General features: G+C 46.3%; 1 protein-coding gene across 1 annotated transcript; it reads right to left on the bottom strand.

The window, feature by feature from the left end:
• Positions 1–1,049: 1,049 nt before the first annotated feature.
• On the bottom strand, positions 1,050–24,410 carry si:ch211-246m6.5 (von Willebrand factor D and EGF domain-containing protein). The gene is made up of 33 exons (XM_062381123.1): positions 24,120–24,410; positions 20,739–20,923; positions 20,275–20,503; positions 19,990–20,055; positions 19,669–19,901; positions 18,379–18,468; positions 18,078–18,219; positions 17,223–17,437; positions 16,275–16,348; positions 15,897–16,173; positions 15,547–15,749; positions 14,557–15,458; positions 14,334–14,470; positions 14,075–14,236; positions 13,882–13,986; positions 12,507–12,621; positions 11,011–11,282; positions 10,462–10,681; positions 10,239–10,376; positions 7,847–8,284; positions 7,442–7,612; positions 6,266–6,654; positions 5,655–6,153; positions 5,395–5,490; positions 5,187–5,282; positions 4,857–4,952; positions 4,630–4,725; positions 4,427–4,522; positions 4,221–4,316; positions 3,890–3,985; positions 2,426–2,521; positions 2,193–2,290; positions 1,050–1,679 (listed from the first exon to the last, which is right to left on the bottom strand). The coding sequence occupies exons 1-33, from the start codon at positions 24,217–24,219 to the stop codon at positions 1,659–1,661; spliced, it is 6,249 nt and encodes a 2,082-aa protein (XP_062237107.1). The 5' UTR covers positions 24,220–24,410; the 3' UTR covers positions 1,050–1,658.
• Between the last annotated feature and the right edge of the window lie 30 nt (positions 24,411–24,440).

Raw genomic sequence — 24,440 nt, 5'->3', positions numbered from 1 at the left:
CATCCTAATCTGTTACAAAAAAAATTTAAATGGCTCTTTAGTTCTCGGCCGAGCGGCGGCAAGAGCCAGTGGGAGGCAGAGTGGGACCCTAATTGGCGCGGAGCTAATGGGGCCTCAGTTAATCCCTTAATCCTCATTTCCTCGCAGCCCCTGTTGCCTTGACCCTCTGGCCGTGAACTTGTCCGGCTCCTGCAGCAAAGTCAAATGCCCCTCCGCCTCCACAGCAAGTCCAAGAATAAAACAAAAGGAGGCTCGCGCAAACTCAAAACATGTTATGGTGTCACAAAAAGATTAGGAACAGCTGTCTGATATCAGGAAAGACAGATGCTATCAGCGCTTTTGAACATTGTGCTATTGCCTTGTAATCATTTGTGAAATCTATGCTTTTCAGGTGATCTAACACGCCGTCCCTGATGTGACCCTGCTGGAGGTCGTTAGCTCTATGAACCGCCATTAACAAGGGATTATGGGTATAAGGAGGCGGATGCAGCTCTTCCAAGCATGTGTTGAAACAAAAGGTAAGGTACTACATTCTTCTATCACTGATACGTATATATGGTCTGAATTTATATTGTACTTTTATTATATAGTCTTGATGAACATCCAAAGCATTCAACCGCACACATGTGCAGCACTTGACTGTTATACATCAATCATACACCGCTGGCACAGGGAGGAATCGAACCACCAACTGTAAATGGTTAGCGGACGACCCCCTTTAGCTCCTGAGCCACAGCCGATGTGTTTTGGTTGTCTCAGTCGGAAAATCTCTCCATCACAATGTCAAAATCCCTTTGACACTTCCCTTCATCCCCTAAGCTGGGCGTCCTGATTGATGAGCTTCTATACTGGTCTGTCCGTGTGGCACGTGTCTCCCAGTGGCGCCGCTTTACCACACAGCACAGATCAGACCATACCTGACCAAGTCGGGGTCGGTTCAGAAGATAAGGGAAAACACAAACTGGTGAATCTGCTGATTACCCATTGCAGGAAGCTATACCCTCAATATCTATAAAAACAGATTTCCAGAAACTGATCCCATATCCGGATCTTTATTTGTTTTCTTACAAACCAAACATAACACTGCTTTAATAAGAAATAACACCGATTATACAGATATTGGGATATATACAACAAGAAATATGCGACGGTATAAAACAACCAAATAAATAAATAGTCTTACAGAGGTTTGGAGAGCAAAACGTGAACCTGATGGAAGTTAAAGTAAACAAATAAAGTTTCCAGGATGATAATGATCTCCACTGCAGGCGATTATGGATGAATATAAAATCAGCTGATCAATCCAGGATGATGACAAATGCATTTTGGTCACTGGCCTGTTTTAGGACTTAGACTAGAGGCAGAAACTGTTATCACTATGTTGATTTGTGTTATTTTGGGTGCTAGTGCAGGATTTAAAAACCTTGTTTCCCCTGCGTCCAGTTTAAGAGCTAATCTAGAAAAGGGGGACCCTGCTTGGTTTGAACTGTATTCGGGTGATAGCCTGGAGTTTGAACTTTGCAAAGTAATCCAGCGAGGACAATTTAGACACTCTGAGGTTTTCTCTTTTGACGACGCACAGTGCTGACAGCTCCGTATCACCTAATGGGTGCTAATGGGACTCCAGCCGATCGGTCTTTGAGGCCAGAAAGTGGATCTCAACCGTGGGCAATCTGGAGCTGAAAAAAGCAAACCCAGGATTTTATGAGGTTAAAACACAGAATGGAGGACAGAATATGAAAGACAAAATGTTCAACTTAAAGACCTAAATAATATCCCGATCTGAAGATGTTATACATAACTTCTGTTTCTTTTTCTCCTCAGGAATTTGTACATTAAACTGCTCTGCCTACCAATGTCTGGTGGTAATGGTAAGTTTGAAAAGCCCTTGATACAGAAATACACTTTATATGAATACCCATGTTAGATATTTGTCTGTTTGTTTGCACAGATAAAATGGTGGTTGCATTCTTCCCGCCCAGATTTCTCCACTGGCCCTCATCATCTGTGATGGAATTGGAAGCATATTCACATGTTTTCATTTTTCCCTCATGTGCCGATCTTCTGACTCTCACATGTGTGAATCTCAGACCAGCTGGGTAAAATACCGCAGTCTCAATATTCCCCTTTCTAAAAAAAGACTTTGTATGTGTAGTTAAAAACATACTGGAAGCTCAGGTTCTTCTTCTTACCCTCCTGGAGCAGAGAGAGCCAGAGGATCCGCTCCGGCAGGCGCAGACGTTTGGTCGCACACATCGACTCCCGTACAGACACTTCTGTTGACACTGAGCTGTGAAATTGCAAAATAAAAAACATAAATCAGGACGGGAACACAGAGAACCTGCACATCTCTTGGTCTCTGGACGACACAAGAGCAACAAAACTTGGTCCAATCAGGCGTTTGTGCTTCTGTTGTCATACTCACGGATCTGGCACAGCATGCCTTGCCAACCGGGGGTGCAGTGGCATGTGTTGGAACCCACACACTCTCCTCCGTTCAAACACCTCTGCAGACAGCTGGCTGGGAATCGACAAAAGAGTTATTAACCTTAGGGGCTTTGCAGATGCTTGAGGAAGTGAAGCCAGGATTTGACCAATCTGGCAGATTCCAGATCAGCAATTCTTCTCACATTTTCTAATAATGTGGATCAAGTGGATTTCAATGTGGTTTCATAAGACAACTGTTAGACCTTGGCAGAGGTAATGTGAATTGTCCTGCTAGTTGTAAATGTGTATGTTTATATAATCCTCTATATTTTTAATTAACATCCTCAAATTCTGTGTTATTTTCAGCCCACTTGCTCTGCTTTGAAGCTGAGAGGCTGTTTATTTGTGTTGGAGGAAATTAAAGGAAAAATATGTCAGTCAAACCAAATGTTGCATCAGAGTGGGTGTGGCCACTCGTGACCGTGAACAGGCCATCCTAATGAGTGACAGGTGTGATCCGAGGAACAAGGAAGTGGAGACTACACCAAACCTCCTTCAAAACAAAAGCTGCAGATTTGAGCTTTTAACAGATCATCTGTGGTCAACTCTCTTTCCCCCTCCTGATATTAAGATGTGTGTCTTTTCAGCCTCAGTAGAATATCATGGGTCAGACCCGTAACAGACTGCAGACGTGAGAACTGATGGCTCCCATGTGTGCAGCTCCATTGTGGAAGCATCTGTCAGCCGAGCCCGGAGGGTTCAGACGCTCACCTCAACTGCCTCTGCCTCAGTTTGGTGAGTGTGACTGAGACATGATAACAAGGTTTGATGGTCAAAATCCAGAACCTTGATCAATTTCTGATATGGAATCCATTCACAGATGTGGTGTATATTTGTTGAGTCTTCTGGAATAAATGACAGAGGATTTGTGCATTCTTAAATGTCAGGATTTGTTACTTATCTCCTGTCTGACCTCCGTCAGGGAGGTAATGTTTTCATATTCTTCTGTCGCCAGGATAACGCAAAAAACTACCAAACCGATTTTCTTTCAACTTGGTATAAAAAGTGGGATATGGGCCAAAAAAAACTTTCTGGGTTGATTCGATTAAGAGGGCGAATCCAGGAATTGTCTTTAACATCGCCAGATAGGGACTTCGTCTGCCTTTTTGTTAATTTCTCAAGAAACAATGCAGAGAAAGAAAATCTAACATGAGTAGATTGCTAATATCCATGTACAGGTGAAATTTGGTGCTGATCCAGATTATGATCCGGATGTATATGATCTCAAATTCATATTTATGCAACATGGGGATAAATTATTCACTGAGAAATTGGTGAGAATGTCCGCATAAGGAGGACAAGTCCGAAGTTCTCACTGTGTCGCCTGGAGATTGGCCTGGAGTTTGATATCGTTGTTAATGTGAAGAAGTTTTATATAAGATTCTTGTTTCGCTGCACTCACGTTTATCGCATCTCTTCCCTCGCCAACCGGACGGACAATCGCAAATGTCCGGACCTACGCACCTGCCTCCGTTCATACACATGGACTCACACACACCTGCAGGGGGAGAAAGACAGAAAGAATCAAAAGCCTGAACAGAAGAGTTGAAGGTCATATCAGTTTTTGGTCTTATCTAATGGAAGTAATTTAAGGAGGAAGAGTAGGATGAGAGAGGACATTGCAGTGCCACAGCGAGATAGGTATAAGATATTAAAAGAGGAATAGGAAGAATCAAAGGAGGTGCGGGAAGTTGTTCCCGAGCAAAAAGAGGAGAGGGATGATGAGGTCGTACTTTTCTCGCAGCGCCTCCCGGTGTATCCCTGCAGACAGGAGCACACGCTGTTCCTCATGCATGTGCCACCATTTTTACAGGGAGGACTGCAAACAGCTGGAGGAAGAAAAGGAAAAACAAAATGGGCCAAAATACCAAAAGAAAACGTACATTTCGACAAAGTTAAAAGTGACAATCTGATTGGCTGACTGAAGTTGCAGACTCACCGTTCTGACACTGTGCTCCGTAGAAACCATGAGGACACTCGCAGATGTTGGGCCGAACGCACAAACCTCCGTTCAGGCAAACCGGAGAGCAGAGAGCTAGAGGAGAGAGAGAGAGAGAGAATTAGCACCTATAGGTTGGTACACATACACAAACCAAGCAAAGACACACAAAGGGAATTAACACAAAAAGAAGACACACTCACCAGTTTCACAGGATGGTCCAGTCCAGCCTTGCAGACACAAACACTCATCCGGAGACGCACACTGACCTCCATTGTGACAGTGGCGGCTACACACCACTGTAATTAACAGAACAACAAAATAACAATTTCCTCATTTCTCCAGCACAAAACTTAATTAATACGTATTCATCAATTACAACTCCCACAGGCCTTTGCAAACATCATCTTTCTTTAGGTTGTAAACTCACTGGTTTCACATCGAGGTCCAACAAACCCATAGGGACAAGAACAAGTCTGCAGACCCACACAGGTGCCTCCGTTCTCACAGGGTGACCTGCACAGAGCTGCACAGATGGACCTCTATTAGTTGTATCCTTTATAACAGTTCATTTCTAGGCCTAGTGATAATTATCCAGTATATATATATATATATATATATTATATTAATGCAGTTTCTACCATGCGGGAACATTCAGGAAATAACTGCTTTCCAAAGTGTATTTATAATGCAAAAAGTAGCTGTAGATGGGTTTATGGATATTTTTAGTGACATGAAATCAGAGTAACATAAAACTCACCTTCCTGGCAAGTTTCTCCATGAAACCCTCTCAGACATTGACAAACACCGGGAGCAATGCAGACGCCCCCGTTCGAACACTCTGGATCACAGATTGCTAAAAATACACGAGAAAACCCAAAATGTAATATTGTTGCATAAAGAATGATACATGCAAATGGTTGAAATATGACTAAGTACAATACAATACATTCCATTTCTCTATTTACCTGTCTGACAGTCAGATCCAGTGAAGCCTGGTTTGCAGCGGCAGGTATTTGGCGCGGCGCACACCATGTTCCTGCCACACGTATGCCTGCAGACAGCTTAAAACACACACAGGGGGCGCCGTGGAGAGGTTATGCTTGTGTTTTTCTTTTTTAGAAGATCTTTTAAAGTAATATTTTGAGTGTAATGTCAAAATTCCAGATTGATATCGCTGCTTATACTGATCGCATTGAGACGATAGGGTGTAATTTTGGCATAGTACCTCGACAGGCTTGTCCATCACCGGTGTATCCCACTGGACACCTCCCACAGCTGAAGCCACCATCCACGGCTGGTTCACACTGGACGCCAGGAAAGCATGGCATAGTGGCGCATGTCGTCACTTGTTTGTGAGTCGTTTGTCCGCTCCGAACGCCTGGCTGTACCGAGGTCGCTCTCTGTGGCGGGGAGCCCATCTTGCCCGGTGTTGGGAAGGTCAATGCCGGGACCATCTGCGTGATCTCTGAACCCTCAAGTCCAGACTCCGCCCCGTCCCCGTCCGCAGAGAACTCAGTCTCAGACAGGGAGTAGGACAGAGCTGTCAGGGCCGCTGTCAGAGGGAGCGCCGGTATCGGACGGGTCCAGGATTTGGCATGGGTTGATACCACATGGTTGAGCTGAGGCTTAGTTGCCTGTTTTGACTGCGTCACTTCCCGAGTGGAGAGGTGAGGAGCGGGAGGGGTTACCCTTAAAGGTGTGACAGCAGTCAGTGCTGATGCAGCCTGCTGAGAGAGGATTCAAAGACAGATGACAGAAGACAGGAAGGTTATAGGATGCTCCTGTCCTCACGTACATCTTCTTTTATGAAGGACGGTGTAGACAAGTTGGACTCACCTGGGAGACGGTCACACGAGGAACCACAACCTCGCTCGAGGCAGCAATGCGAGTTGTGGCGTATGTCTTGGCCCCTGACCTGGGGTTGGCACTTTGGCGGCTGTTGGGAGTGTTTGCCGTGACATGGAGGGCACTCTCTGATGTTCTGGTCACACCTCTGGAAGCAGTGACTGCCTCTCTCCTCCCAGTGCCGCCCCCCCTTGCGGACAAGGGAACCTGGCGCGGCGTGTTATCTTGGTTCTGCCTCGTGACGGTAAAGGAGGACAGGTGTTTAATGCCGTGTCTTGACGGCAGGTTGGGCAGGTGGAGCTGCGAGACTTTGCTGATGCTTCCATGCGAGGATCGGCTGGGCTTGCCGTCTGTCTGCTGCTGAGGGAGGTGATTGGATGCTGAGGAAAGACAAACGGCGTTAGAGCAGCGTTTGTCTATAGTCATAACTTAGCAAATTATAACTGTAGGAACAAAAGGACTGTGACCATGTCCCACCTGCTAACATGGGAGAGCAAGGGTTTATGATTTGTACCGCAGTAAGCCACCAGGGGGCAATAAAGACACTTTGGCTTCACTTTTCACACAATCTTTTCTGTTAAGGGCACTTTTTGACAAGCACTGATTTCAGTACTTGAGTAGAACTCATCAAAATGGAGTGATTTATGCGATTCGTGTCTTGAGTCTCAACACACTGTTCTGCTTTGCGACTTTCCAGACAGACATAGTGAAGGGATTTAAGTCGGAGAGACATCGTCTCTTCTGAGCTGTTACTTAAGTCCCCTTGTGAGACAGAAAACTCTGAGCGGTCTTCTTTTGAAGCTCTGCGGCCGGATGCAGATTCAAAAAGTACCAGGGGTGGTTATTACAACCAGGCAGGCTCTAACCACTCATGCTGATTTATGTGCTGCTATAAAAATAAAAACATTCTTTCTAACCAAAAGAAACACACACAAAGGACAGCGTAGCGACACCAATGAAAATACCAAAATATAAATAAGCTATGATCTGGCCCCACATGTGATGAAGATATTTACTGACTGATTTTTTGTGTGTGTGTTAGAAACAAAGGAAGGAAGGATAAGAAAAGGTTTCAATTACAAAATGTCCCGGGATTTTGTGAACCAATGGTAAAGTCAGACGATCCTCAGCATGCTTTCAGATTGTCAAATGAGGTGATTCCCGTACCTGCCCTGGCGTTCTTCATGCAGACGCGTCCGTTGCCGTAAAGGCCGGGCGGGCAGCGGCCACAGACGAAGCCGACATGCGGCGGCCGGCGGTTGATGCACTGGACCCCGGGAAAGCAGGGCCTGCTGGCACATGTCGCCGACACGTTGACGGGCGGCAATGGAGCTGATCCTGGGTGGAAAGAAATAGCGGTCAGTACTTTATATGAACCGGATCTTTATCATAGTTTATCAGATTGATATGGGTTTTATTATTGCAATTCTCCCAGTAAGTTAGTGTTTTCCTATTACAGGAGGATTAATGAGCGGTAAATACTCCTTTGCTTGTTCCTAAAACACCTCTGACCACCCTCCATAGCTACAGTTGTTTTTATTCATGAAAAATCAAGTGTGAAGCTGGGCTTACCTGGAGCTGATCTACCACTTCCTGTTGGTTGGGCTGCCGTGGCTGTCTTGACTATTGTGTTGCTGATTTTGGGCTGATCAGCCTCGACTTGGTCCGGTGTAATTCCTGAGATGTTCGTTATGTTGTCTGTGTTTGTCCTGGGAAGCTGGAAGTCAAGTCCTTGGTGTCTTTCCAAAGCTTCAGTTCTTGTGTGGGTGACGCTTGATATTGTCGCTGTGATGCTCTTGTTGGCTGCCGCCTTAGCAAGGCTTGGCTTCAGGCTAATTCCTGGAGTCTCTCTCCAGGTGGTCTTGGCTTGTGATCGACTAAGGTCAATTCCTGGAATCGTCTTCCGGAAAGTGTCTGTCTTTTTGGGGAGTTGCAGCAGAACATCTGGCGTGTTGGAGACAGTCGTCCGAGGAGCAGATGTGGGAGTGATGGTGGCCGGCCTGGCGACTGCTGTATAAAGGGAAACACATTTTTTTTTTTTGTCATGTAATGCATATATCAGATGCTCTTACCTGGAATAACATCCCATTCAAGATCACTCACTTTGTGTGATTCCAATAGAAAAGAAGGGAAGGATTACACTCTGTGCTCATGGTACAGAAAAGGAAAAAAACCCTGTTAGGTCAACATGTTGCTTTAAATGAGACGCCCAGCAAGAGTTGGAACTTGGGGACGTGTTTGTGTAAAGATCACAATGAGGCGTAATCACCACTCACAGCCTATAAACAGGTTTGGCAGAAAAACAAAAAAAATTAAATCAAGACAAAGGTTCAGTGTACGAGTTAGGTAAAAGGGATCTATTGGCAGAAATGACTATAAAATAATCCTAGTGATGTTTTCACTCGTGTGTAATCATCTTAATTCTATGAATCTGTGTCTGGTCTTCAACTTAGAATTGATTTACTCTTCACTCGTGTGGTTTTGACAGTGACAGCAACCCTCATCCCAGCTTGTCTTACACTCAAGACATTTAAGATTTAGGGTCTTCATTGTAAAAACCCTTCCAATGGCCCCTGAAATGCAAAGTCAGCTCTTTTCTTACCCTGAAGTGAAGAAGGAGGTGAAGCGATTTGAACCAAAGTCCTCTGGCTCAAGGAGATCAGAGGACTGAGGAGTAAGCAATAAAACAAAGGAAAGAGGAAATCCGAGGATCCGTCCTCACGGGTCCATAAAAATGACAAACAATATGGTCTGTGATTTGTGCTTGGTGTTCTGCTGAGGGCCAACTTTTCCATTAGAAACAGTCATGTCTCGCAATGCACACTGTTATTTTGATAGTTGCCTTGCTTAGATGCCCGGGTTTGAAATGGTTTGATTGCTCAAAAGGTCTCAGACTTCAGAAAAGCTTATTTATAACAAGCTTTAAGTACCGGGTTTCTTCGGATGTTTTTGTTGACTAACCGTCACATAGTTACTTTTACTTTTTAGAACGATTGCAGAGCCAAAGTCATCCGACAGCCGCAGACCACCTCCAGCTACAAACTTTATGTATCACAGCATAACTCTTTGTGAATTCCCATAAAGGCTGAGCTGGGAGCAAAGGGGAATAGATAGAACAACCTCCTTCTCCCACAGTGGCAGGGATTCTTCTAACGTATTAACTCCAGTTATCAGAGGCTGTGATACAAATTGAGGACATGGAGGGAGGCAGCCGTATCGGGTGCCATCAGCCACCTGGTTTCTATTCTGCATAACCTCTGTGGGTCTTGCTGAATGTTGCTCAGAGCAGCACGGCTGCACCGAGCGATCATATTATGCTCGTCTCCATAATGGATCCTATCTCTGATTTTCTACAACAGAAGCAGCATTTTTGCGGGGGATGGTTGCATGTAAATAATCTGAAATAAATTTGGAACTGACATTATGGTTGTTGAAATGAATAAATACAGGAATTATTTTTTTATTATGTGAGATCAGGATCTGATAAGCTCTTGTCATGACTGCTAATGGGATCCAGGTTTATGTGCATCAAATGTATTTTAGATCTTCTGACAATACCGAACAAACCAAAACTAATCACATCCTTGCCGGAGGTTAATAACATCCAGCGATAACTGAACATCTACATGTATCTGGAGTTAAGTCTCTCATTAACTTTTACAATAAAAGCGTTTTTTTCTTTGTTCATTCTATTCTCGTGAGGACACGATCAGACTTTTTTTATGATCTTTTTCCATCAGATCTTACGACTGGACTCCAGATTTAGCGAACCTGCAACTGAATGACTCGTAAATTAAAGACTCTCGACAGAAACATATGGTAAGTGAGCCGGTTTGGTTTTCTCTTCTCAGTGCCTTGCTCCATGACGTACTGTATCTGCTGATGTGAAACGTGTGAGCACCAGATTCGGTGGAGCAGCTGTCTTGGCACAACACACCTTACAAAAAATGCCCACATCACTTACCCACACATTTTGTCCCATTTCCCAGCATGCCTTTAGGGCAGGGACCACAGCTGTAGGAGCCAAAGCTGTTGAGGCACTGGACTCGAGGGAAACAGGGATTTCTCTCACACTCATTGATATCTTCCAGACACGTGATTCCTGCCAAACAAACAGGAAACTGTAAATGGGATGCCAACATGAATTTCGGGGGCACAGATCCATTTTTAGTTTCATTAACTCTTACCTCTCAACCCTGCAGGACACTCGCATCTGTACCCCCCGGCCGTGTTGACGCACTCTCCGGCCGAGCACGGAGCCGACAGACACTTGTCCATGTCCTCGTTGCAGAGGTCACCCTGCTTACCCTCGGGACACACGCACAGGTGTCTCCCACTGCCGGCGGGGAAGTTGACGTCGGTCACGCACGTGCCGTCATTCTGACAACCGCACGGGACCACGTCTATCTGGAGGAGGGATAGAAAAGGAGACAGAGGTTTTCGTCAATGCTGCATTTTAATATTCAACAATAACTGTATTCCTCTGCTCGAGACTCCCACATATCCAGTAAAACTGAGAGTTTTAATGTCCTTTAAAGTTAAGGCCACATTTCCCATAATTCCTGTGGCTTCCTGCATCACTCCAACTGATTTTTCCTAAAGTTAAAATGTTTCTCACTTCATTTCACTTCAACCATGCATTCTAATCTACAATAATTCTACCAGACATTAAACTTTCTTGCTTCCTTCTTTCCCCTTAGTTCCATCTGTTTCTCTTTCTCTTCCTCCAACTCTACCTCCACAGTGAAGCTGCTCTGGGCATTGCACTCGTCAGACAGGGTGAAGCGGAACGAGCGCCTGGACTGACGGCCCCTCTCCCCTGGAAGCAGCGGGACCCTCCAGATAAGTAGGCCTGCTGGGGAGAGAACGGCCCCCGCCGGCCCCTCCTCCAGTTGGAAGAGGAGCGCCGAGCCCTCGGGGTCAGAGGCCGCAAACTGGAAGACGAAGTTCTCCCCGGCAAATGTCCGCAGGTCACTTTGAGGTCGGTGGAAGGCCGGTGGCTCGTTGACTGCCAGACGGGAAAAAGGTGAAGAAGCTAAAGCTGAAATACTTTTGTTATGCAATCCATACAAACCGTCACTAAAAAACAGAAGCTGTCTGTATCATTACGTCTCCACCTACACATGTTTGTGTTTAGATGTCAGGATCTGCTTCCTGTCCTGAAGTAAACTCTTTAATCACAGTCCCTGCTCGGCAAAAACATCCGTCCAGGCTGTTCCTGGAAGAATCGTCGTAAACACTCCATCTCTCCCCGGCAGGAGGGTTTCCAGCGTTTCTTTCCAGCTGCTGCTCTCAACGGCCCTTTCAGCGAGATCATGTAGCACCCCCCCACCCCCTACCCACTGCTCAGATCATGCTTTTTGAAGATTCCTCTTCCATCCTGCAAAAATGCACCAGAATGCACAAGAGGAAGAAACTGAAAAAAGCATCATATGTCTCCTTTAAGGCTGAACGTGACATGAACTGTTTCATAATTTTCTGCTTTATTTGGGGGTAAGGAAGGACGATAGTCTGCCTGTGTCGCTGTGAAAATTAACCATGTGATCCCCCCCCCCTCGTCTCCCCTCCCCTCTCCCCTGGTGGTTAAGCGACAGGCCACGGCATGCTGGGAAACCTAAACCTCCACCGCTTTGATCTGCTAATGGAGACAAACAGGAGCGCAGTTGGACGGCTGCCACAGTGACACCGCACCAACACAGTCAGAGAAAGGCTGCTTCTCCCCTGTTGTTGGTCGTCATTAGCCGGCGACAGGGGGAAAAGAAAACACTCACAATCTCTTTCGCTCACATAAAATATTGCACCAGCACAGAAATAGTGAGAGCACTGATTCACTGCTTCACGACTTCCACACATATCTATTATTCCTAGGGTCCTTGATATCTTGAAACAGCAAAGCAAACAAAATATTATTTCCTACTAGATTCTGTGGAGAGGTGGGACATGACCCAAGGAAGAATCCATTATATTTGTATGCTATCAATCTTCAATATAATAATAATAATCTCATCAAATATCAATAATCTGAATTTAAGACCTTAAAAAGCATGACATACTAGTTTTTTTATATTTCTAGGTAGGTCTTAGGCTTAATTGTGTTATCATTCATTTAATGCTACTTCTGATGCATTGTGTTATTAACACGTTGCATTATAACTACAAACAAGACTAATGTGGTGTTGATAACCGTTGAGGTTCTTCATGCGATGAGACAAACAAGCTAACGTGCCGGTACCTTGGTTCACAGACCAGGTGAATTTGGAGGTGCCCGGGTCACAGAGGAGGCAAGGGCTGCTGGGATTGGAGCCTCCCTCTGCAAAACACATCCCATCGATGTTACACGTTCGCTCCTGGCCAACGGAAACAGAGCGAGTCAGAGACGAGGTTTGTTTGCGTACTCATGTTCACAATGCTGCTTTGGAAGGGTTGACATGTTAACAGCAGGAACTACAAAATTATAAAACACATTTTTTCCGAGCTGTTTGTTTTCCCTGTGAGGGGGGTTTCTCTGCCAGGTAAGAAACAGGAAATCATCTGCTCCATCTCCTCTTAAGTAAATTAAATTTGCTCCAGGTTTTGGCAAACACATGCAAATGTCTGTGTGGCTGCAGCTGTGTGTGTTCACTGTTCCTGGTTGTTGGTGAGATGACATGTATGCTCTCCCATAAAAAGCCGTTCCAGTAACAACAGGACCTCCCCCCCGGTATCTTTTTGTTCGACGAATGTAAAGTTCTAAATCAGCTGCTGAGTGTTACGAGGATGGGAAAGCCCTCTGTCTCTGGTTTAGTCATTGGAGTCGTGCAACCCTCCCAGAGCATATAAAACACTTCACCACGCTTTTCCACTAAACACCCACTGGCTCTGTTATATTCAAACAAACAAACACTGGAGAGTCCAAGTTTTCACGTGAATTATGGCTGAACTAACAAGAAGATAGCAAAGAAGTCATGGAGGTTTAGTGTCTTTCTTGTTTCTCTTAACCATGAAGAGGATTGTCTTCCTCGAGTCGGGCAAATATCTTCAGTGGACTATATGTAAAAAAAATAGTTTTCAGTCTCAAGAAAAGCACCCATATGGAAACTCACAAACATATTTGTATTATATAAGGGTAATTATGTGTTTGGGTTTTTCTTTCCTCCAGTGTGTTATACAGTTTTTTGTGAATGTGAAACATCTGCAGTGTCAAAAAGCCCAAGTCCCTGGTAAAAGTAGTAAATAAATGTTCATTTATAAATAAACAGCGTGGGTTTGAACACTCTTTTGTGATACGCAAGTGTTGGAGCTTGGGGTTCTTATGAAAGAAATCCCGGAGGTACATGAAATGTGTTTAAATACTTCATCAAAATACACTCGATATAACAGTTTTCAGCTTTCCTGTGATTCCAACACCTTCAATTGACACAAGCTGCCACATTCGTATATAAGTGTTGCTGTTAGGCACATTTCTTTCAATATGGAAACCTAAGTAAAACGGGGTAAAAGCTGCAGTCAGAGCAGACTCGTTGCCCCGCTCACAGAATTGCAGTTACATCTATTTAACTGTATTCACTGTGGAGGAGATAAACAACTTCAGTTTAGAAAAAACATTTCACTTTTCATATGCAAGTTACCTTTAACTTACAGAGTCCTGAGCGCGATGCCGCGCAGACCTGGCAGACGCCATCGTAGATGGTCAGCACCTTGGCCTGGCTGTACTGGGAGCCGTCGTTGGTCACCTGACAGAAATTAGATATTTTTATGAACAGTTTCCGACAAAAGAGCGGTCGCCCCCTAAAAAACCCCACATTTCTTCTGCAGCATTACCTTTATTTCCCAGCGTGCGTATGGCTTGTCGTCCATCATGAAATCTTCCGTGTTGACGGCGGTGTTGCTCAAAGACGGGACGACACAGTCCAAAGCTTTGGAGCTGAGGAAGGTGGCTTTGGTTCTCTGTTTTTCTCCTGCGACCCAAACTCCATTCATGTACTGTGGAGGCAGAAATTCGGAAGGAATTCAATTAAATAGTGTATATAATTTCATCTATAAGGTTCACAGGCATGCATGTGGCCTCGCCTTTCCTCACCTTCAGTCTGGTGGCATGACAGCTGAGGTCAGGAGAGTCGATGAAGCCGAGGCCAAACACTCGAACGTTGCGACAGTCAAACGCTCGGATGTCACACAATCCACTGTTCTCCAGATCAGTTAACTCTACTGGCTGGCCTGAGTAAATAACAAGTCATTCAAATGGGAGAATATTTGTTTTATACACTGTCAGACCTAAAGAACCAGAATTCTCATATACTCACTGATGGCCAGGCTGCAGTCATAGAAGCTGTGGCTGGGATAGCACTGGCAGCCCCATTCCGTACACTCTCCGTTCCCATTGCAAAAGTTGGGGCAGCGCAGTGCCGTGACCACTTCCCCAGACACTCCCGGTGGACCTGCCACAGCCAAAGCTCTCTGGGTCCGGTTCTCCAGCAGCCTCCTCTCGCACTCGTTCTCCAGGTGCGGCAGCAGTGCCTCCTCCCAGCCCAAATCGTCTTTGAGCTGCAGGTCCAGGATGCAGAGACCCACCGCCTCGTCCAGGCGGCGTCCCAGAAGCCCCCGACACACCGTGCCGACAGTGGAGTTGGACAAAGCCATCTGACACACCTCCAGAGCCTTGGCCGAAGTGAGGCCACTCGGGGTGGGCCACTGGGGTTGGATCTGCGGTCGGGCCTCTGCCAGGTGATCCTCAGGGAAAAAGTAAGCCAAGTTCTCCAGATCTGCCGGACTGAGGCTTTGAGCCGCAAACACAGGCTGGAATTCAAATGATGCCTGTCTCCTCTCCCTGTCAACGGAAAGCAGATGATCCTCCCTGAACTCGCTGTCCAGTTCAGCATCACTGTCTCCGTTTTCACCGGGAAACTGAAGGTGCCTCCTCTCCAGAGGATGACTATTAAAGTCAGTCATATCCAGGATGCTCTCCTCTCTCCCTGGACTCTTCATGTATTCCACCGTCGTGTCCATGGAGGGGAAGACTGATGTGTAATCCACATTATCGTAAGCTATGCAGTCGGCATGAGCGGAGGGACCGTACAGGTTCCTCATCCCTCTGCTGGTATGATGAGAAGCGCTGTACTCGTTCCGGCACTGACAGAAAGGCCTCCTGACCTCCGGTGTCATCCCGGGAGGTGTCATGTCAAATAAACTCTCACCTGGGGCTATCCTACCGCACACAGAAGAAACAAAAGGCTTTGTAGAGACTAGTTTCCACCAAGTTAGTTCAAGGTAGTAAATATGGTAGTTCTACCGACCTCCAGTCCTGTATGAAGCGATGAAGCTCATCAGGCCCATAGAATACACCGTCAGAGCTGTGGAAATCGTTGTTGACATTGTGGTCGAAGGTGCCACAGAGGCCTTTCGTGTTGCCGTAGTCGACGCTGGGCGCCCGGACGGACAGGCTCATCCCCCAATCGCCAACATCGGCCCTAACAAAGGCCCCGGAGGGAAAGATCAACTACAAGAGGAGAGTCACATCCAGCAGCTAATTAACAGAATCTCCTCTTGCAGCAACATGAATTCAATGTGACGTGGTTCAGACATGGAGGCAAACTGCGCTTTATGACGAAAACCAGCACCGGTGTCGAAATGTTCGGGTACCTACGGTGACCTTCTTCCCCTGGTGGGACTCCAGCACCCTGACCCGAGTGCCCTCCGCATCGCCGAGGCTCTTCAGAGATAGCTGCGGTCTGGTCTCCTGCGGCTGCCCGTTGCACATGTCAAAGATGGCCACCTCGTTCCCCTCCCGCACCGCGACGCCACAGTTGCACGCAACGGCGTAGTGTCGGCTGCCGCAGTCCCACTGACGGGAATGGACCTCGAACGTCCTGCCGAGGCTCCGGTAGAGGACAAAGGTGCCAGTCTGGTGGTTTTCATAACGCCTGCACACAGAATGATATGCGAGTACGTCATGGTTTAAATTGGGGAGCAGACCTACTATTTATTTAATTAAACTTGACGACTGATAACAGAGTAAATTTACCTGCCGTCCAGGGTAATGACATGTGGGTCAGTCAGAGAGTAGCAGATGGAAGTGGGAACGTCCTGGACCGTGACCTGGGAGCAGAGGTCAGGAGAACAAAGATTAAAGGGGGGTGGGCACCCTGCGACCCTCTAACCTTGAGCTTTTGATGTTTCACCATGCACACAGACTCCCATCTGTTCTGAGGACCCCTCTGAGACACAGTGTCTGCAGGGCTGACATCATGTCTTACATAACGTAATGGCTTGTGTGGACATAACTAACGACCACTTAGAGCAGCGCTCCTCAAACTTCATGTCAGTCACACTCCACCCCCTCTAACTTAATAAAGCACGGTATAACTTGGTGTATATGTACACAGTCAGACAGAGAGACCTGTAATTAGATCAGCCTTTCTAATACTCTTTAATTAAAGTTACACTTCGATAATTATATCAGTCCGCTGCTTCGTCATTCAGTTTTGGACCCTAGTGCCCTCTTAAGAGGATTCCTCAACAGGGATCGCAGAACAGCCAGGGGCCGTTGAAGACCCCTTGGCCGTCTTCAACACAAAACCCTTGAATCCATGCAGGACAATTACTTTGTAACAACATAAAGTATTTTTATCTCCTCAAAGAGCCTGTAAAATCCACAGTGGCTTCCTAAGCTTCCCCTTTAGCATCTTCTGTTACAATTTTGGAAAAAATGACATAAAGCCCTAAAAAGCTCCTTAAGTCCAAAGCAACTTTGATGCCACGAATTCCAATTTTCCCCGACTTCCAGGAGCACAGGAAGCCTCTCTGGGGTTTGATGGGACTACTCGTCTTTCCTCCTCTTAAACCCTTGTAAAGTTCCTTTATAAACCCTCAAGAGGAGTATGAACTTTTTCATGAACCCATCACAAAACAAGGATTCTCCACACAATTTATGTCTTTCAATCCCTGTAACCTCAGCGTGGACTCAACTCACTTTTAACGACACCGGGATGTAGTTCCTCCAGAGTCGTGGTGCGCTGGGTCCCGGCAGAGCACCTATCAGACTGGGACGGTTCCCATCTCGTGCGAAATCGGTGACAGCGGTGACGAAAAACGACCGACCGCAGCTGCCATTGCTGCAGGCGGTAGTTTGGACCTCCACCTGGCAGGTGGACAGCGCCACATCGGAGGCCTCGTGTCCGAGACTGTCTGTGGGTGTCAACACAGCGGTAGGTTAGTGTTAACGGACGGCACACAGCTGCCTGCAGAACTGTAATAAAAGCCCCCCCGGGCCGTCTTTGATGTGATGATGTACAGGACAAGTTGAAGCACAACAGACGGAAAAGCCAGAGCAGGAGGGAGGACGTTTAGTGTCAACAGCAGCAGGGGAGACGAGTGAGGACGGAGACATGACCCTCTAATCATCTTTAATAAGCCAACAGGCTCTTTTTCAGGGCATCTTTGTTTGGACTAAATACATAAATAAAAACTTATATTTGGGCTCAGTTGCCTCTGGTTCTGTAAATGTTAAAAATACTTAAAATCAAACAGGCCGTCGATTAGAAGCCAAAGTTTAATGGGGGTTTGAGTAACTGACATATTTAAGTTCCTAACTTCTCTATACTGAAGTTTTTTAATGTATCTTAAAGCGTCCTGTGAAATTACTACATATGAGTTAATGAGAATTCAATTAATTGAACTTCCTCTCATGTTTTAGTCAGAATTTGATAGAACTATCAATATTAAGGCTTAAAGGTTGTTCCATCTCACTGCCGAAAGCAGTATTCTCTCTCTCTACCACTTGTTAAGATGGTTCACACAGCTGGTATCCTCTGTTTTCTTGTCTGACCTGGGTTGTGGACGCTCAGAGCCAGAGGGACTCCACATTGGTGGCCCTGGTTGGTGTTGTAGCAGGGGATGGGCACCGTGCTGTGGACGGTCACCTCGTGCTCCTTCCCGTTCTCTGCTATGTGGAGCGACTCGGGGGAAAACTGAAGGGCGAGAAGAAGAGAAAACAAGCGTTTGATGAGTTTGGCTGCGCATGTTCCAGCTCCGTGAGGTTTCCTCTCACGTTCTGCCAGTGAATAAAGGGAACGCCTCCTTTCATCCGGGCGTAGACTTGAGTTTAAACATAACACGAACATGTTTACCTTCAGTCCGGCATAGAAACTCTCGCTTTCTTTCGGGGTAGATCTGCTGCGGCTGGAGTTGGCTCTGAAAGTCGACACGCTGCAGGAGAACTGCAAGGAGAGATAAAAGCAAGTTCTTTCTCTGAGCTCCTTAATGTCTTCTCCTTATTAAGCTCTCTAGAACATTTCCAAGTGAACAGTTATTTCAAATTCCCAGCATGTGTGATTGTTATGCATCAAAAAAGACGAACAATGTACGTCTGACACTGTATTTGTGATTTATCCCAAAATTTCCCCGTGCAGCCCACAGTGTAGCGCCCCTTCTGATCCCCCGGCTCGAAGAACACTAACGTTTAACTCACTCACAGGGTAGAGAGGAAAAGTGGAGATGACCTTTGACCCTACTCAGCTGCAGTATCAACATGTGTTAAAGATGGGCCCCGTGAGCGAGCCCAGCCCTCCACAACACGTTCCAGACACAACTAATACAAGCCTGGTGTCCAAATATGGCCGCGCAGTGGTGCACAGCTGCTCTGGGGCGAGCCGTGAGAGTGACATCACATCATTTTCAAAAAGCATCCCATTGAAAATCTATGTGATTACTGGCAAGAAATAATTTCGTTTTCCATCAATATACAGATTTGTTTCTTCAGTTGTCTTCCTCGTTTAATTTCCTAACTTGTATAAACTCTGCTGCAGCTCCACTCCGACACCATTGTTGGCTTCTTCACCACAAACTCTCTTGACATCTTCATCGGTGACCTCTGTGTGTGCGTCACCGCTTTCTCCACTGGGATATATTTGTTTTCTTTTCGTTGTTTTATTCATTTTTGCGTCTGTCGCATGTTAGACGTGAGCGTCATCACCAACTGACGTCAAATATCACGTACAAACTCTGATTGAATGCTTTGTCTCACCTCTGGTCTTCTGTTAAAAGACAGCTGAAGCCCACCTGACTGCTGTCATCCACGTACTCTGCATGACTTATCTGCAGCTGGATACAGTTGTAAGCCGAGTGCAGAAGTGTCCTAGAGCAGGAGCAGAAGGTCCTACTGTGCGAGAGCTGTGCGTTGATAAAACGGTGCAAAGCGTCACAAGAAATGGCTTCATTGTGAATCTGTGCTTCCCTCCGTGTAAAAACCTTCACTTGAATTAAACGTGACGAGGTGAACGTGGAGGTTTCAATGAGAAGCATGTGGAGCTTGGGATTTCCAACCTGCAACTGATTTAACTTCTCCATCTTCCATACTCAGGCAAAAGGACGACAGCATGATCTACAGGCTACTATGAAGCTTTCAGCAGCAGAATTACCGTTTCCCCGAGCCTGAAGTGAACACCATCCATCTCCACCAGAGAGAAGGCCTTCAGAGTGGTCTCCTGCCGGATCTCAGCCTTCATGTTGTGGCCGACTTGTCTGGCCCAAACCACCTGGAAGACCAGCGGTTGGCTCCACGGCGGCGGGATGAAGGAGCACCTCAGGTGGACGCTGTGGCCGATCAGCTCCGGAGTGATCACCGGCCGAGATTGGAGGGATGGGACAGCAGCTGGAAACAGAGTTTGTTTCTCTTCAATCTTACAACGGTACACAACATTGTACTTTGAGTAAAAAGAGTTGACCTTTTGAAACCTTACCTTTGCATTGGCCGTTGACTTCCACCTCGCCTGTCGGGCAAAGTCTCGGTCCCAAATTGGGAGAAACTGAAACAAGAAATTCACAAAACAACATTTCCTTTACTCGTTTTTGACTCAATCGCTCATCAGCCATATGTCAAACTGCTTTTCTCTAAGATCAAGAATGAAGGTTTGAAACTTGTTGGAAACCACGGAAGAGAACTTCTGTGGAAGAAATGACTGAGCAATCCCATCAGCTTCACTTGAAAAGAGATAATACAATACCCAACAACAAATTGTGTGTACCTTTAGCGCAGTATCCCATGCACCCCTGTGTGGGCTGGAGAAAGTAGACCAGGAACTCGCCGCAGTTCCGCACCGTGATGGGGATGCGGAAGAGGCAGCAGTCTTTGGTGCTGCCGTGGAAGAACTGCCAGGTGGCGCAGGCGGAGAGCTGGCGGACCTCGCCGGGCCGCGGCAGGGAGGTGTCCTTCAGTGAAAGCCACACCGGGGCCTGTGTACCGCAGCGGTTCATCTGCAGTGGGGTGGATAGAAATAGTCATTATCTGCTGTGATGGGTTATTATAAACTCCAGCTGTGCTGAAGGTGCTTATTATAACAATCTGTTGTTTGCAGGGGACGTCTGAGGCTTGTTTTGGCAGAGGTGAGAGTTTTTTTGTACTAAATTTAAGTCAAGACAAAGTGAAACAAACAAGTGAGACAAATCGCTTTATTTTGGCAGAGCTCATCTGCTATTTCTGGAGTCCTACCTCAACGCAGGTGGTCGGCATCTCCGCCGGCTTGTTGTTGATCTTGAATCTGTACCAGCCCTGCGACAGGGAGTGGTCACAGATCAGGTCCTGGATGGCAGTGTTCTGGATCTCTGTGGAGTCAAAGTCAATGCTCCGGTAGGCGTCACGCAAAATCCGGTGGCCTCCTGGGTAACACTCTTGAGCTGAATACGAGGACGACAAGGACGAAGAAGAAAAACAGAATTTTACATTTGTAAAACTTGACTTCTCCACAATTGTACGAGGAGAAGAAGAAGAGGCTCTTATTCTGTGTTTTTAGTTTGACCCTGTTAATCTGAATAATCAGTTTCCGTTTGCTTTTACTGATCTGAAACAAAAGAGGACAGTTTAACAACGAGGAAAGGAAACCATCTCAGGCTGTGATCGTATCATGCCTTTATCTCTGATTGAGTCGGGCTGTTCTTGGCTGTGTTTAGGCGAGTCTTTTTATTTTCTCTGGACGCTGCAGGTATAGGAATAGTGTGAATTTTATTCTTGGCCGTCGGAATCCAAATTTTAGGAACTACCATAACCTCTGTCATCCAGGGAAAGTCCATCTGTGGTTGAAAGCTCTGAATTAAAGCTCATGAATTGACGACTTTAAATAAGCTAACAGTATCGTTGGATGCAGATTAAAACGTCAAACATCTTCAGGAGGGTGTTTATATGTCTGTGACCCTCCAGTCGTGAATCGCTGACAAGCTTCCAAATCAAAGTGGCCAAGAAGAAATAGCAGCAAAAGTATCAGGCATCGTTCAAGAGGTGACTTGGATGGATCTAAATTGCTAAGAACAACAGACATTCCAGTGAGCCACTCGCCTCTCAGCGCGCCCGAAGGCACGTTAACACCAATGGCGCTTGAGAGGCATCTATAACACCGCCTGCAGCTGGTGGCTGAAACCACCGGGGGAGTTACCTGAACAGAACGTGCCGTTTTCCTCACAGCTCTGCATCTGTGAAGCGAAATGGGTGGACGTTGTCAACAGAGCACTTTCTTAACTACCCCGTGACAAAAAGAGCAAATTGTCATGTCACTTCCTGAAGACAAACCTTGTTCCCTTTCCTCTGTTTGAGTTTGGCTGCGGTGGCAAGGAAAACAAACAGTCAGGGTATTTAGGACGTCAAAGCCTTGAATGCATGGGGCAAAGTTACTGCCGTGATCCCGAGCCTAGACACGGTCTTACAGGCCGGTCTCCATGTTGACAGCCCCTTGAAAGCAAATGCTTTTGTTGACACGGTTGCCTGTCTTTGGGTTCACCTCGTCTGGCGTCTCCCCTGACGAGATCCGAGGTCACAGGTTGTCCAAACAACCTGGCTCTCTCGGAGGAGGAGGACAATCGGCGTGACTTTGGCTGCCGGCTAAACTGTTCCAATTGGCGGCTTAATGAGTTTACAGAGCCGCAGGGGAAGGGAAGGGGGGGGGGGCTGGGAGGAGGTGAGCTAATGAAGCGGCTCCTGGGTGGAGGAGATCCCACTGGGAGGGAGGCCCCTCAGCGGTCCAGATGTGCAGGGACTCCACAGGGAATTCTCCAGTTTCTCAGGAAAGAAGATTAATTTGGGAGCGTGTGGTGTTAACATAACGGAGGTTACAGGTCTTTTTTCCCAGAGGGCCTGTCACTCACCGAACACCAAACAGAAACGACAGCGTCCGACCAGCACACAGAGGGTTAAGGATCACAAAGCGTTTACATGATTTAAGACTCATTATGATTCACACTAAACAGGCGTAATTATCTGCTTTAAAGAGCAGCGTTTGAATGATGTGTCTTAATACTTTGAAGCTGTTGCCAAGATTTGTAGAAAATGTCTAGAGAAGTGGGTCGAGACATTGTCTGGAATTTTTCTTTCAAGGGTCAACGAAAAGAAGATGTCCGGAACATTCAGGTGAGGGATGGAGCCAGAGTAGAGATAGCAGGAGGGCACGTAGAAATTCTGCTGAGTAAATCACATGTTTCACTATCCTGTGAATTGTTTTTAACCACTTTTAAGCTTGAGATATTTGGTTTCATAGCAGATTGTGGAACTCTTTATTTACGGCCCCGCTGAAAGCTCAGCAGCGTTAAAGACATTTTAATACGTTAGGAAGAATGTAGAAGACAGGTTTAGTTTATTTGTTTATTTAACAGGGGCCATGCACAACACAACTGTTGAGCCAAAGTTAGCACCCGTGTTCATCTGCAGGAATTTATACACCAATCAGTAAAACAAAGTAAACTGGCAAAGGTTGATAAATGAAACTGTTGTTGGTGCCTTTTAGCTTTTTTTTAATCATCATATCTCTCCCAGTGTTTCCCCCGCCTGTGTCAGACTCTGCTGTGAGAGAGAAATCACTGGTATTCTTGTTGCAAAGCTGCAGGGAGGACTCAGTTTTACGACGGCCGGCCTTAAAGTTTACGATTGTCTGCTTTGATCAGTTGCTGTTGGGCCCTGGAGACAAAGATGTGTGTGGGTTGGTCGCCAGCATGTTGGATCGACCAGGCCAGCTACCGCCTGTTACTGCATCTGAATAATGACAGGATTCATGCTGAGATAAAAACCGAGGGATGAAACTTTTGAGCTGTGAAACTCGAGTAAAGCTTTTCGTGCTTGAATCATAAAAGTGTTGCACAACTTTTACAGTCCTCTATTTTTAAATTCATGGCCGCGTGTGCGCGGCAGAGGCAGGAAGATGAGGGCAAGATGGGACATGAGTTAACAGGACAATAGTTTCCTGGATCAAGATGAAGCAAACTGTTTTCCATTGAAATGAAGTTGCATAGTGGAGAATGAAACACATCCAGGACTTTTTCTCCTGCTTGTTGTTGAAGTGATAATTGACAAATAAACTCTATCAATTAAAGAAATGTAACACAAATTTGAATGTCTTCACTTGACAATTACCCTTAATTTTGTTCCATTTAAATTAAATTCACTTGTGATCTTTGCCTCTTGTTGCCACCTGTGTGTGTAACTGTCTTTGTCCTTGTCTGTCTTGTCCTCTTGTGTCTGGTGAAGGTCCATGTAACCTCTGGAGCCGCTTAGTGATGGGAATGCAGCGGCTCAGGCCAACTCTGCACAATCTGCTGCTTCTATCAGGCAAGATGTTCTCAAATCTGCATTATATGTCGAGAATACGCTTTAGAGACTTTGTACGCGCAGCTCTGGCTTGCATTAGACATCTGCTATTGCTTTAACACCCCGGATATTGGAGATGAAAAGGTATTCTTTTTATCCTAGAGGTAAAATCATCTGTTTCATAGCAGCTGGGGACCATTTGGACATTTTTGCAAAACTCTGCGGACACAGGGGGATGTTAGGTTTGTCTTTTTGCGCGCAAACCTGTCGTAAATTAAGAGACTATAAAGTTTAACGTCCACCTACCGTGTTGGGCGAACGCTTGTAATTGCACGAGCCACAGCAGCGCGATGCGTAAATATCCAGGGAACGAGAGGCGCACGGAACCATGTGCGCAACAGTCCATGGCGAAGTGATGCAGCTGGCTCGCCTCAGTCGTCTGGTCCCATTGAGAGTTGACGGAGGAGAGGAAAGGAAAAAAGTGAGGAAAGTCGCGCAAACCCCTATTTATCCCCTCGCTCGCGTTTGGCAATTGGAGAAAAGAGTTCGAATTTGCGCACGGCTGGCTGCGGAGCGCGGCTTCTCCTTTGCGCAGCGCACAAGAGGACAGAGAGACAGGAGGTGGGA

Source organism: Platichthys flesus, chromosome 22 (assembly GCF_949316205.1).
Source record: "Platichthys flesus chromosome 22, fPlaFle2.1, whole genome shotgun sequence".
NCBI classification, from domain to species: Eukaryota; Metazoa; Chordata; class Actinopteri; order Pleuronectiformes; family Pleuronectidae; genus Platichthys; species Platichthys flesus.
The sequence above is the reverse complement of the archived record's forward strand: the minus strand, read 5'-3'. Positions and strand labels throughout refer to the sequence as shown.